We start from the raw sequence: 15,718 nt of genomic DNA, 5'->3' as shown, positions 1-15,718 counted from the left end.
CTTCAATTGCAAACAACATGGTTAAAATTTAAATTTTTTTGTTATGAAGCTTAACATTTTTTTATAAAAGATATTGTTTTTTATTTGAGATGACAATAGTTATATTATTTTCATTTTTAAAATCATAAAAAAAAACTATTTTTTCAGATATCTGACTTTTGGCACGAAATCTAGCTTTTAATTTGGAAGAGGGAACTTTTAAATTGTGACGAATTCCGATTTAGAACAGGGATTTTTAGAATTCCTTCCTTCTAAATCCCAATGATAATACTTGAAAGAAATTCCCGTTGCATGTGAAAAAATGTTCTCTTCTAAATGAAACTATATTTATTTACGGAAACTCCCTGTCTTAAAATAAAAACGATAATTATTTTTTCAAATTTCGTGTTTAAATCCGAATAAATGAGGAGCGAGTATATAAAAAATGATCAATTTTGTAAACCTATCACGTAGTAAATGTTACCGATCGCGTAGTAAATGTTACAAATCGCGTAGTAAATGTTACCCATCACGTAGTAAATGTCACCAATCGCGTAGTAAATGTTACCAGTCCCGTAGTAAATGTTACCACCAATCACGTAGTAAATGTTACTAAGCGCGTTTTAAATGTTACCAATCGTGTAGTAAATGTTACCGGCAGCGTTGCTAATGCTACGGATCTTTTTTCTGCCTGCAATTAAAAATTGAAGATAAGAAACTTTGCTGATACAGCAAGTTTAATCTGTCCCCATGGAGATTATTGGCGGTATATTAATTTTGATGGGGAAGGAGAGGAACGATAAGAAAAACAAATTTATGGAAGTGATGAACTCTTACCTGATCGTTGTCTTGTTGATCTTGGGTGTAGGTGGGGGTATCACCATTAGGGGTAGTTGAGGCAGAGGGTCGTTGCGACGTTGACAGGTTGATCGCGCCGTCTCCGTCTGTGTCATGATCCATTATGCCATCGTCCTAAAATCACGACATTTAAAGATGACACCTCAATTGCTATTTTATCACGTTTGATTGTTCCTCGTTTAATTTTCTTTTCGATGTAACTCGAGTTATCATTTATAATTTTGAATACAATAAGCCTCTAAAAGTAGCTTTCAACTCTTCCGATTCTATATTAAGAAAGCCTCGAAGGTGGACAATAAAAGATGACGAAAAAACGTTAATAAACTGATAAAGTCATATTTTTTATTTACCCAGCAATTAAAACTTATATTTGTTTACCAAGATTCTTATCTTATACATTATCCAACAATAACCCTAAAACTTTCCAAAGTTCATCGACTTATTTCCAGATTAATTGTTTATTGCATTTTTCGTTAATCTCAAATCGGGACTTTATTTAGAGTTGTAAGCATTATCGAACAATTAGAATCTTTACTTCATTTTTGTCAGGTGTCTCATTCAAGCGAATCTTCCCACTGATCTTGTATCCTTCCTTCCGAAACAGATTTCACTTCAAGGTCATACATCCACTTGGAGAATACGGATCACCACGTCACTTTTATTAAAAACGAATCCTCCTCAATCTTCACCATACGATTTATTTTTATTTTAGGAATTTTTGCATTACGTCACGTAATCCACATTCAAAAGAGAGCGTTAATTTACTCTACTTATTATCATAACAACTTATTATCAAAACAGCTCGTGTTCGAAAGTGAAAATTTAACTCAGAAGAACCAACGTTTCCGATCACTTCCGCTTCCTTCACTGCAAACAGGAACCCAATAAAAGGTTCCTATCGTATCGAACTTTTTTCCAATATATTGATCGTTCAATGACACTGATAAGTCAAGAGCTTATCACCAATTTTAAAGATAGCGGCACACTCCCCACGCGACACGGACCACGCGGCCAATACACCATAGAGCACATGCACCATACAGCACATGTAACACACCACACATGTAACACACGGCGCTGCACTAGACGGTACCGTGCGCTTCCTCACGCCACAACCGGTACGACACGCGTGAAGGACGGAGAATCAGTTTCGCGGTAAAGGATCTAAAGACTTTTTGTTCTCTTGTTGTCGGATTTAAAAAAAGCGGTGAAAAGCAAAGCGAACGTTAACGCGTCGAGAGAGTAGCGAGGACTAAACACTAAAAGCGGCAGAGGCATACCGAGCGGCCCAACCGGCGGGGCTGTTGCTTATTGTGTAAATATAAACAAATATCGTTGAAACCAACCAACAGGCCTGCTTTTAGTCCCCCTCCTCCGCCCCTTCCCCTTGCACGCCCTAGCGACCACCGCGTCTCACCACGCTCTCCTTCCTTGCTTCGATTCTCCCTCCCCCGGACCCTCACGCCTGAGCTTACCGCGTGACTCAATACCGACTCTCATACATCGTATGAAGCATATCATATGCTAACCTCCCAGCTCTTATGTGCCAGCAGTCAGAGCACGATATATATCGCTCAGACTTCGATGTGTCGCCAGCTGGAGATGCACTTCAAAGTTTTTTCAAGGATCAAAAATTTTTTTTTGCGTTAATTTTGTGAATTGTGGTAGTTTAAGATTCTTTTTTTTTATTATTTAGATACGTATTTTTGTATTGCGTTTTATTTATTCAGGCAAGTGGTGTGGTGAAAAAGTGATTTGGAACTGATGTGGATGACCAAACGGTCTGATTTGTTTTCGTTCTCCTGATTTTCTGATCGTCTTTGAAATTAAACTGTTTCTGGCAGGATTTTTATCTTTTTTGTTTGAAAATCGACGATTTAATTGGAAACCTATCTTTGTAGGTTGCAAATTTAACGATTTTTATAAACTCAGCTTTGTTGAAATTAAAATATCTTCGAAAAAATTTAGAGTTTAAATTCATCTCTTTTGGTAGAAATATTTGATTGAAAATTCTATTTTGGTTGAATTGAACTAGTTTAAATTCTTTTTTTTTCGGTTGAAAATAAAGTTTTCATACTTACTAATTTGACTATATTCAACTATTCAACAGGTTGAAAATGCGTTTTTGTAGAAAATTAATCTTTTATGATTTGGTTGGAAATTTGCTTTGTAGGTTGAAAATTTAATGATTTTTTCAATTGAAAATAAATTCATCTTTTATGGTAGAAAAGCCATCTTTCGTGGATGAAAATGAACATTTTTGTTGAAACATAATTTTTTTTGTATCTTTGAGTTGAAAATTCATCTCTTTTGGTAGAAATTTCATATTATTTGTTGAAAATTTATTTTTTTTTTTTGTAAGGAATTAACTATTTGGGTAAAAATTCTTCTATCGAATTAAACTGAACTGGCTGAAATAAGTTTTTTGTTGTATGAAATTAATTGTACATACCTAAAAATTTGACTTGCCGTTTTTATTCAGAAAATATTTTTTAGTGGAGAATTAAACTTTTTGGTTTAAAATTATTCTTTCCTTATTAAAAATTCATCTAGTAGGTTAAGCATTTTTTTTTTAAATTCAACTATTTGTCCTATGTCCTAATTTGTCATGCCCGAAAACGAAAATTCGAAATTTTTATTGCACGGGACTAAATTTTTTTTCTAAATATCTGAGCGCGCAGTCTCATTGTGACTATTCAATTCAATTTTAAAAAATTGACACGTGTAGAATTATTTCACTAATATAAAAAAAAGGAAAAAGTCGAATTTTCTAATAAGATGGAAAGTTCTGACCAGGATTTAAAATAATTACCATATTATACAGATTATACGTTTATACAGATTATTTATATTTTTTTAGTTAATTGTTAATTTTTTTAATGAAAATTAATTCATTTTGTTGAAAAATCGACTCCGTAAGTTGAAAAAAGGTTTTTGGTTCAAAATTGAACTATTTTGTTAGAAATAAAACTATTTTGTTAAAAATTATCTTTTTAGGGCTAATATAAAAATATTTTTTTTAAAATTCGTCTTTTTTAGTTAAAAGTTGAACTATACTTTATTAATAATTCATTTTTTGGTTGAAGATTGAACATTTTAGTTGAAAACCAATGTATGTCAAAAAATCAAAAAGTCCATATATTTCTTGGAAAACATGAATTTTAAAAATTAGAAACAGCCTAAAATTTATGAAAATTTTATTAAAAATAGTAGTTTTTCTTTGTGAAAAATAATATAAAATTAGAAATTAGGAACTATTTCGTTCAAAATTTATTTGTTTTTATTGAAGATTCATCATCATAGTTAAAAATTCATTTCTTTGGTTAAAACGTTAACAATTTTTTTTCATTTAGGTTAGAAATTAATTGTTTAACTGAAAATGTAACTGCTCCGTGCTTGTTTAACTTTGGTTTAAGATTTGTCTTTTTTAGTTAAAATAATTTTCACTGAAAATGAAAAGTCAATTTTTTTTTCGTTATGAACTTATAAGTAATGGTTAAAAAATTGTATTATTTGGTTAAAACTTTACTTATTTTGAAAAATCAACAACTTAGTTCAAAACTTTTTGGTTGAAAATCTGTTTTACAGAAAATCTTTCTTTCGGCATAAAAATTCAACAATTTGGTTCACATTTTTTTCTTTATTGACTGAGAAATTTTCTTGGTTGAAAAATCTACTCTTTTGTTGAAAATTCATATTTTCGATTTGAGAATTCATCTTTTTTGGTAAAACTTAATTTTTTGGTTGTGTTAAAATGCAACTATTTGTTTGTCAATTAATCTGTTTTAAAAATTATTTGGTTGAAAATTTTGTTGTTGTTGATTGATTTGTTTTGTTGCTGTTCAAGGTTTATTTATTTAGTTTAAAATTTAACCATTTAAGAATTTGGTTTAAAGTGAACTTTATCTTGAAAATTCATATTTTCGTGTTGAAAATTATATTCTTGTTGAAAATTGGTCTTTTTGATTTTAAAGTTGAACTATTTGGTTGAAAATTAATATTTCTGGTTCGAAATTCAACTGTTGGTAAAAGATTAAAATACTTGGTTCAAAATTCAACCGTTAGGTGGAAATTTCTTTCTTATTTCACTAAAAAATCTTTCTCAGTTGAAAATTCAATGCTTTTTGAAAATCTGTCTTTTTGGGTTTAACTATTTTGGAAGAATTAAACCATTTTTTGAAAATTGATCTTTTTTGTCAAAAATTGGTGAATTTCATTATTTGGTTAAAAATAAAACTATTTTAATAGAAAATTAGTTTCTTTTTTTTGCTTAAAAATTGATCTCTTTTAGTAGAAACCTCATCCTTTTTGGTTAAAAATAGACTTTTTGTTGAAAATTCAACAATGTAGTTAAACATTTTTTTTTTGGACTGAAAATGGAACTATTTTAATAGAAAATGAGCTTTTTTGTTAAAAATATGATATTTTTTATAGAAACCTTATCCTATTTGATTGAAAATTAACTTTTTTTTTTGAAAATGAATATGTTCGGGTTTATAATTTAACAATTGATAGAAGATTAAAGTGCTAGGTTGAAAATTCCACTGTCAGGGTGGAAATTAACCTTTTTGTCGGAAAATCATATTTTCGGGTTGATAATTCAACAATTTAAATGAGATTTTTTTCTTTTTTGACTGAAAAATATTTTTTGAAAAATAAAACTATTGGATGGAAACTTATCGTTTTTATCAAAATTTAATTTTTCTTTGTTCAAAGTTAAGAATTTTAACTCGAAATTTGCCTATCCTATTTTTGATTAATAATTAATCTATTTTACTGTAAGATTTAATTATTTGTTTGACAATTTACTTTTTTTGTTTTAAATTCAAGAATTTAGTTGAAAAATCATCTTTTTTTTTTAATTCAACAATCTTATTGAGAATTTTTTTATAACTGAAAAATCTTTCTTGGTTTAAAATTCAATGCTTGTTAAACATTTATCTTTTTGGGTTCCAAATTGAACTATTTTAGTAGAAACTTGAACTATTCGGTGAAAAAAAATCTTTTTTGTCAATACTTAATTTTTCTTTGGCAGATAGTTAATATTTTTAACTTAAAATTTACCTATACTATTACTAATCTCTTTTAGTTAAAAACTCAATTATTTGGTTAAAAATTTACTTAATTTATTGAAATTTTAACAATTTAGTTGGAAAGTCATAGTTTTTCGTGGAAAATTAAACTATTTTGTAAAAATTATTATTTTCGGGTTCGAAATTCAACTATTGATAGAAAATTAAAATACTTGGTTGAAATAAAGTTTGTTGTTTTTTCTTTGGTAGAAAGTTTATAATTCTAACTAAAAAAGAACCTATCCTATTTAATTATTTTAATAATAATCTAATTATTTGGTTGAAAATTAAATTATTTTCATAGATTTAGTAGGCTTCAAAATTGAACTATTTTGTAGAAAATTAAAATATTTTCTGGAATAACAATTTTTCTTGTTGTCAAAAATTAGTTTTTCTGTGGTTTAAAATTGAACTATTTTGATAAAAGATTAAATTTTTTGGTTTAATAAATGATCTCTTAATAGAAATCTCATACTTTATGCGGTTAAAAATTAAACTTTTAAGGCTGAAATGAACTTTTCTGATCAAAACGCATGTTTTCTGGGTACAAAATTTAAAAATTTGAGATTTTTTTCTTTTTTTACTAAAAGCTCGTTTTTGATTGAAAATTTGTCTTCTTGGGTTCAACATAAGTTCATACGTCTATTTTGTTGGAAATTCATTTTTTTTCTGTAGAAATTTCATATATTTTTAGAGATAATTTTCGACGGCAGAACTGGTTTTAGGTACATCAGGCCATTAATTTAGCATTCTAAAATTTCTGTTTTAATACAGTGAAAATTTGTAAACCTCATTAAATTAAAATTAGAACCGATTGTAAAATTGTAAATGCCACCCAAGATTTTTACAATAAATGGAATGGCATTTCTCGGTAGAGACTTGTTTTCAAAATTTCATGAACAAACATCTCCATTTTCCAGCGAGTGGTTCAAGTGTTTCTTAGTTTTAATCGGTAAAACATAATTTATAATGCGTATCGTAAGACCAGTTTGGAAGTTGACGTAACACGGTCGATTTGAGAAGAAACAGACGGTCTAAGAAAAGCACGTCTTACTTAGCTCGTGACTATGTGGATGCTATAATTTCGTGCATCATGCGCTACTTAACACTTTAGTGATAAACAAACCATGGCACTAAAGTTGTAACTCGTGAATATTTCGAAATCTGTATTTTAACTAACAGTGTATTTCTTAGAATCACATTTTCTGCATCGCTTATTTTTATAGTGTTTTTTAAAATTATTATTAGAAGCTCTTTGCCTTGGGTGATTGCTAGAGAGAATGATCAGCGATCTGTGACGGATCGGTCGGGAGCGGTCTTGCGGAACAAACGCGTTGCCAAAACAGATGATTTTGCAAAGGGAGATTTAAGTTTTCAAGCTAAGAAGTTGAACTTTTTAGAAAAAAATTCTCTTTGAACCTGAAAAGCTAAATTTTCAACCAAATATTTTATGTTCCACAAGTTAAAATTATTAATTTTAGACCAAACATTTAAATTTACAAGGAAGCTCAATGCTAGAAAAACTACTTTTCGAAGAGACAGTTGAAAGTTCAATTAAAAAATTGTCTACTAACAGAATACATTTTACGTAAAAAAAGACAAATTTTCAAGTAAAACAAATGAATCGTTAATAAAAAAATGAATTTTTAGGAAAAGAGTTTAATTTTGAACTAAGCACTTGAATTTTCAAATAAAAAATTAATTATCAACAAAATTGTTGAATCCTACCTACAAACTAATTAATTTGTAGTCAATAAGTTAAATTTGAATTCAGAAACATGAATTTTAAACGAAAAAATTGAATTTTCAATAAAAAAAGATACATTTTTGCCCAAAAATGAAATATTTGAATTTTTAGTTCAAAACATTAATTTTCAACAAAAAAAAGATTTTTTAATAAAATTATTAAATTATCAACAACATAGATTACTTTTAAGCCAAAAGTATACATTTTCAACAAAAAATGAATTTTTTACAATCTGTTTCAACCTCGCCGTTGCATTTTTAACCAAAAAAGTTTAAATTTCTACAAAATGGATGAATATGTAACGAAATTTGCTCTTTCAATCAAATCGATGAATTTTTAACCAAGAAAATGAGTTTTTTTTTTTATAAAGAAGATGAATTTTTAACAAAATAGTTAAATTTCCAATCAAACAATAAAATTTCGAATAAAGAATAATGAATTTTCTACGAAACAGTGGAATTCTTAAACCGAAAATATTAATCCTGAATAAAAAATAGTTTTTTTTTTTAAATAGATGAAATTTGTATCAAAATAGATCCATCTTTAACAAAAACTTTATTTTCAATCAAAAATTTTAATTCATTACCAAGAAAACTAATTTTCTACAAAAAGACGAATTTGTGACCAAGCCGTACAATTTCTAATTAGAAAATATGAATTTATATTATAAAAAGATTACTTTTTGACAAAATAGTTGAATTTTCAACCAATTAAATCTTTCACCAAAAAAGATAAATTTTCTACAAAGCAGTTGAATTCTTAAACCTAAAATATTAGTTTTTAATGAAAAGTAGATTTTCAACGAAAAAAATTAAATTTCGATCAAAACACAAGAATTCTCAACGAAATTTGGATTTTCAACCCAAAGTTTGAATATTGAATCAAAAAGGCTAATCTTTTAACAAGAGAGATGAATTTTTTCGCAAGCCGTTGCACTTTCTTTTGAAAAAGATAACTTATTAACAAAATAGTGGATTTTCAAATAAATAAATAAATTTTCAATAAAAAAATGAATTTTTTATAAAGCAGTTGACATTTTTAAACAAAAATATTCATTTTTACTTAAATGCTCGATTAAATGTAGATTTTCAATCAAAATTTTGAATTTTGAATTAAGAAAAATAATTCTCTACGAAGAAAGATTAATTTTTCATACTCAACAGAACAGTTGCATTTTTATCCTAAAAAGATGATTTTAAAAAAAAAGTATTTGAATTTTTTGAAAACAACAAAGTTTTAAAGCAAGATAAATACTCAACAGAATAGTTGCATTTTTCCAAAACATATGAATTGTTTAAAAAGTATTTTAAATGTAAAAAAAAAGTTTTAAAAAAATATGAATTTTCTACAAATCAGCTGAATTTTCGAACTGGAAAATTTTCAACGGAAAATAAATTTTTAACCAAAAAAAGCTGAAAGTTCGACCAAAATAAATGACTTTTTGACGAAATTTGATTTTCATGTGAAAATTTGAATTTTTCACTAAGAAAACTAATTTTATACCAAGAAAAATGAACTTTTTACTAAGCCGTTAAATTTTTAATTAGAAAATATAAATTTTTAACAAAAAATATACGTTTTTAATTCAAAATTACGAATTTACAGCTAAAAAGACGAATACTCAATAGAACGGTCAAATTTTCTTCTAAAAAGATGATTTTTTGAAAAAATAGTAGAATTCTCAATTGAATGTAAAAATTTGCAATAAAACAGTAAATTTTCTACAAAGCACTTGAATTATTGGACGGAAAATATGAATTTTTAACAAAAACTAGATTGTCTACAAAAAAAGAAGAATTTTCTATCAACGTAGACACATTTTTCATATAATTTGGATTTTAAACAAAAAATTTAAATTTCTGCCCAACAAAACTAATCTTCTACCTAGGAATATGGATGTTTTACGAAGCCGTTAAATTTTCAACCCAATAATAAAAATTTGTAACAAAAAAGATAAAATTTGAATTCCAAAGTACGAAGTTGAAATTTGTTATCGGGTTCTATTAATTCACTTCGCATTTAAACGCAAAGTATAAAAATAAGAATTTTCTTGAAAACCGTGCGGTAAAAGAGGCATTTAAAAAAAAGTTCAATTTTAAAGAAAATAATTAAATTTTCATCAAAATATTTAAAATGTTAACTAAAATAATGAATCTTAAAAAAAAAAAAATATTTAACAAAAAATTTCAACTATAAACCAAGTAGTTGAATTTTTCATAAAAACAGTTTAGTCTTCTATTGAGGATGACGAATATCCAAATTAATTTGATTTTCGATAAAATTATATTTTTAAAGAAGAAGTGGAATTTTAAAAGAAAATAATTAAGTTTTCAACAAAATAGTTGAATTGTCAACTGAAATAATTAATCATGAAAAAATGAATCAAATTTAAAAGGGACAAATGTTTGACGCAATTGTTGAATTTTCAAACAGATGGTATAATTTTTAAACAAAAATTATTAAACTTCAACCAAAAATAAACGGTTGGATCTTCTATTCAAAAAGATGAATATTCAATAAAATAATAAATAAAATAAAAAACTACCAAAAAATTTCAACTTTAATCTAAAAGTTCTAATTTTCCATAATAAATGAATTCTCAACAAGAAATATAATGCTTCTTTGATATTTCGACAAAAAACAGTATTTTAATTAAAAATAAAAAAAGGTTGAATTCAACCCAAAAATATAAAATTGGAAGAAAATAGTTAAATCCTCAATTAAAAAAGATTAATTTTCAACTAGTTGTACCTTGAACCCAAAAAGTGAACTTTTAATAAAGATTTTTAATTAATAAAAAATAATATAATTTATAATATACAATAATATATAATAAATAAACTTTTAATAAACAAAAAGATGAACTCTCAACGAAAAATATGATAGTTGATAATTAAATTGAATTTTTTCTTACAATTTTTAGTCAAAAATATTTTGATTTATCTAAAAAAGACACCAATTTTCAAAAAGTAGTTGAATCTTCAATCAAAAAAAAAAACTTTTTCAACCGGTCGCATTTTTTATCAGATGAAATTAAATATTTTTCATAAGAGACAAATATTCTACGAAAAATTTACGTTTTTGAAAACGAAAATATGAATTTCCCAACAATTTTAAACTCATAAATTACTTTTCAACAAACCAGTTTAATTTTCAACTAATTAGTTTTATTTTCAACCAAAAAATGTAATAGTTAATATTGCAATTAAAAAAGAATCCAGAATAGACAAATTTTCAATAAAATCGTTACATTTCCAACAAAAAAGATAAATTTTGACCTAAATTGATGAATCTTCACCTAAACAAATGATTTTTTAATAAATTAGTTGAACTTTTGACCAAGTAATTGATTTTGAATCCAAAACAGATAATTAAATATATATATTTTAAATAAAAAACATTTGAATTATTTAAAAAACCGAATTTTCAGCAAAAGTGTTGAATCCACAACCAAAAAAGATTTTTATTTCAAACCAAACATTTGTAATTTCAATTAAAAAAAAATTCTGCGAAAAGAAACAAAATTGCGAACCAAAAAGAGAAATTTTAATAAAAATTGTACTTTTTGATCCAAAAAATACTTTTTAGTCTAAAATAAAAATGAAAAAAAAAACGATTTTAGGTAAGTTATAATTTAAAGGAAAAAATAAGTTTTAATACAAAATAAAAATGCCATCAGTCTATCAAATTCAGTACATATTGAATCGATTCTAATATTTTCGTTATTAGACATACATTCTACGAGACTGATATTTTGTCATTGTATTGTTATTGATTTTTAAAAGTGAACACAATAGGCCTATTTGAATAAACGTTACAGGTCGCTGTTTATTAGAATCGTCACCTTGAGTATATATCAAGATATTCGACCCAATTCTATAGGTTTATCCAACTATTGTTAGAGAAGCAGGTATACCCCATGCCCATGCCCATGGCCCCCATGCCATGGGAAATGCGACCCGAACGCCGATCCTATGACAACAAAACGCCAGGCAAAAATAGGCACAGCCGGCTCTCGTGGCTTATGTACGCAGTACGCACCGAATATGTATTTATTAAATAAACATCAAGCCGCTCAAGTGATGGGGTATTTCTTGCCTCTGGCGTTTTTATTTACGCTGAATGCCTCTTGCTTTTTAAATAAAAAACATTTGAGGTTGAGCAAGAAAAAAAGGATTGCATCGACAGAGGAAGTGAACTGCTCTTTAGTTTAGTCTGTAACATTATTTTTAAACAGAATTATTTTATGGCAAATGTTCAGGGTGTCCGCTGGACTGGGAAATGACCGGAAATTTTCTGAGGTCGAGAAAAATCGGGAAATGCCAGTGAATTTATTTCTTGACCGGAAATTTTACGAATTTTCAGAAGAAAAATCTGCCCAAGTTAAAATAATTCAACAGTCTTGAAGATTTGAACAATTAAAAATTAAAAGCGTTTTAAATTGATTTTTTATAAAAAGCAGTTTTATTTCATCAGCTGTAAATATAAATAAATAAGTTATTTTTAAAATGGATCTGTACTTTACGTTTCAAAAACTGAACAACCCTAAAATCTAATTTTTAACAAAATGCAGTAAACTCTTCTATAGTGCCAATTTCGGGGCTGACGGTGGGTGGAAACTAATTCATTATACCACGCTCTGCTTTTGTTTGTTCATGCTTGAGTGCTCGTCTGGGTGACAGCCGCATATCCGGCACACCCCGCGCAGCTCCTGTTACACCGACATCCGGCGCGGCCTCAATTCTAGGAAGGGCTATAGAAGGGAGGACTATTGAAAAGTTTCATTGCAGTTGAATTTTATATTTGGGAAGATGAATATTCAATAATAATTGTTGCGCTGGAAAGTTATTTGAAATCTTTTTGATGAAAATTCAATTCTTTTTGTTGTTAAAAATTGGTCTTTTTTATTCAAAAATTCACCTGTGTTAGTAGAATCTTCATTTTTCTTGGACAAAGATGCTACTGGTTAGTTGAAAATTTGACAATCTTGTTAAAACGTCATACTTTTTGGTTAAAAATTCGGCTATTCAGCAGACATTTAACTTATTGTTTACAATTCTTATCTTGGTGTTGGAAAGTCACCTGGAATCTTCTTTAGATGAAAATTTAAATTCAACTCTTATTTGGAAATTTAGTCTCTTTTATTTTAAAAATCAACTGCTACTATTTGGTTTAAAGTTTTACCGCTTTCTTGAAAATTTAACTGTTTCGTTGAAAATTTACTTTTCGTTAAAAATTTATATTTTAGTGTTGAAAAATGAACTGAAATCTTTTCTGGATGAAAGTTCAACTTAAAAAAATGTTTCTTCTTTTATTAAAAATCTATCTGCTTAATTACAAATTTAATCTTTTTTGGAATTCAGTGCATCTATTTGGAAGAAAATTTAAGAATTTTTTAAAGTTTTTGTTGTTGTTAATAATTCGGTCTTTTATAATGAAAATTCAATGACTTTCGTAGAAACTTATTTCTTGTTTCAACATTCATATCTTGATCGTGAAAAGTCAACTGAAATCTTTTTTAACAGAAAATTCGACTAATTATTTGAAAATTTACCTTCTTGATTTAAAAATTCATCTACATTGGTAGAAATTTACTTTTTTTCTATAAATTTTAAATTTTTGGTTAAAAATTATTCTTTGCTTGAGTATTCGACTATTTTGTTTACGAAGATTTATGTTTTTAGTGGAACATTTATCTCTTTGGTTGAAAGTTTAACTATTTTGTTGAAAATTCAACTACTGCGGTAAGAGTTAAACTGAATTGGTCACAATTTATTTTTCTTGATTGAAGTTTCATATCTTTGATGAAAATTTAACTGTGCAGTGGAAGAGCCTTTATGATTGAAAATTATTTTTTTACTGAAAATACAACTTACCCGGTTTTGAAGAGATTAATCTTTTTAAGTTGAAAATTCTCCTTTTTTGGAAAAAATAATTTTCTTGGTTTGAATTGTCATTTTTTTTGTGTGTGAAAATGAATTAGTTTGAAAATTCATTTTTTGTAGGGAAAATTCCTCTTGTGGCTTAACGGTTTACCAATTTAGATCAACCTTAACCCGTAATGGTCACCCTGGGTACAATGGACCCCAGGCTAACTTTGCGCCTACTTACCTAATAAAATACGGATTATAATGGCAATAATCATTAATAAAATTATTACTAAAAAATATAAGTTAAAAATAATTAATAATTATTAATTAGTATTAGTTAGTAATTATTAATAAAATATACGTTTTTCTCATAAAAAGAGTTTTAACAATTTACTTCACACGTTCAAAACTGATCTTTTTGATTTTACGAGTTTCATGAAAATTGATAATTTCAAACTGTAAAATAAATGCACCTTTTTCGAGGCTCGTTACAATACTTTTTCTTTCTTGAAGCTATACTATTTTAAAAGTAAAACAGAGGAAGTTTTTTTGCTCTGTCTCAAAAATTGGAATTTCAATTAATATTTTTGTGAAAAATGTCAAATTTCTAAAAAGAACATTTTCTCGCGTTTTTCAAAATAAAAAAACAATTTCAAAGAGGTTGTTCTTAATTATGTAACTAATGTGAAGCACAAAATCAAAATTAAATCAAAATTACGCATAGTAAGAAGGGAGAGTAGGGGGGGGGGGGGTAAAAATATTTTGTAAGTGTTTGTTACAGGGGGGATGGGGAGTCTTCGAGAGGGCCTATACTCTGTTTCGTAATTTCAGTACGGCCCCTGAGGAGCCATTCTTATAAAAATTTAAACCAAATTAACAAATTTTGAACAAATTAAGATTTTTCACTCAAGAAGGAAATAAAAGTTTTAAAAAATTATTTAACCTTCTAACCAAAAGACGACTTTTCCCTAAAAAGGTTGAATTTTTTAAACAAAAAATATAAATTCAGCAAAAAAATTAATTTACCACGAAACAAATGCATTATTACCCAAACAAATGAAATTTCAACGAAGAAACCTATTTTTTTACAAAATAGTAGAATTTTCAACTAGAAAAAAAAAAAAAAATATTAAAAAAATTAAAAAGATACATTTTAAGTCAAAAAAGTATATTTAAACCAAAAAAGACTTTTCCACTAAACAGTTTCATTTTCAATCAAAGACCTAAGCCTTTAATCCAAAAAAATTCTATTGTAGTTTAACTTTTACCCAAGTAATCGAATTTCCATTTACAAAAAATTAATTTCGAACAAAATAGTTAAGCTTTCAACCGAAGAGATGAATTTAGAACTAAAAATATTAATGTTAAATAACGCATTTCTTGGAAAAGTGAATAAACAAAATCTTTCAAACAAACTAGTTGAATTCTCTAGCAAAGAAAAAACATTTTTAACAACAAATTTGCGTTTTCATAAAAAAATGAAATTTCTACTAAAACAGATGATCTTGTAAATAAGAAATGTAAATGTTGAAAAATATAGTTGAATTTTTATGCAAAAAAGAGTCTAGTTGACTTGTCAAGATCAAAATATGAATTTTGTAACAAAAAATCCAAGTAAAGATGGTACTAAAACAGATGAATTGTTTTTTATAAAAAAATTTTCTTTAAAAAGTTGAATTTTCATCTGAGAAAGATTTCAGTTCATTTTACAACATGAAAATATAAATTTTATACGAAAAGTAAGTTTACTATAAAATACTTAAATTTTTAGCAAAAAAGTAGAATTTGAAACTAAACAGTTGCATTTTTATCTAAGGAAGATAAAGTTTCTCTTAAAGTAGATGGATTTTTAATTAAATTTTTTTTCAAGTGGAATTTTAATCCAAAAAAGATTTCAGTCCTTTTTTTAACACCAAAGTATTAAATTAATACAAAAAGTAAATTTTCTACAAAATATTTAAATTTTCAACAGAACAGAAGAAACCTGAACCCAAAAGTATGACTTTTCAACAAGAGTGTTGGATTTTCAACCGAGCAATTGCATTTTTCTTCAAGGAAGATGAAATTTCTTCTAAAACAAATTAGGTAAAAAAAAAATTTTTTTAATAGTAAAATTTGCATAAAAAGAAGATTGCAGTTCATTGTCCAACACCAAAATAAGAATTCTAAACAACTATATCATTTTCTACTAA

The 15,718-nt window shown here is 26.9% G+C and overlaps 1 protein-coding gene across 3 annotated transcripts in view; it reads right to left on the bottom strand.

Annotated features, from left to right (window-relative positions):
• The window catches only part of LOC117167712 (forkhead box protein P1), a 421,480-nt gene that overhangs the window by 277,743 nt on the left and 128,019 nt on the right, over positions 1–15,718 (bottom strand). For 2 of the 3 annotated variants that reach the window (XM_033352850.1, XM_033352851.1), the window contains exon 1: positions 817–2,084. In XM_033352850.1, coding sequence (XP_033208741.1) covers positions 817–939 — 123 coding nt within the window. In that variant the 5' untranslated portion in view covers positions 940–2,084. Of the gene's footprint in view, positions 1–816; positions 2,085–15,718 lie in introns of those variants that run through there. The other variant, XM_033352848.1, reaches the window with a different exon arrangement.

The sequence above is a fragment of the Belonocnema kinseyi genome, chromosome 2 (assembly GCF_010883055.1).
Source record: "Belonocnema kinseyi isolate 2016_QV_RU_SX_M_011 chromosome 2, B_treatae_v1, whole genome shotgun sequence".
Taxonomy (NCBI): Eukaryota; Metazoa; Arthropoda; class Insecta; order Hymenoptera; family Cynipidae; genus Belonocnema; species Belonocnema kinseyi.
This window is presented reverse-complemented; position numbering and strand designations above follow the sequence as displayed.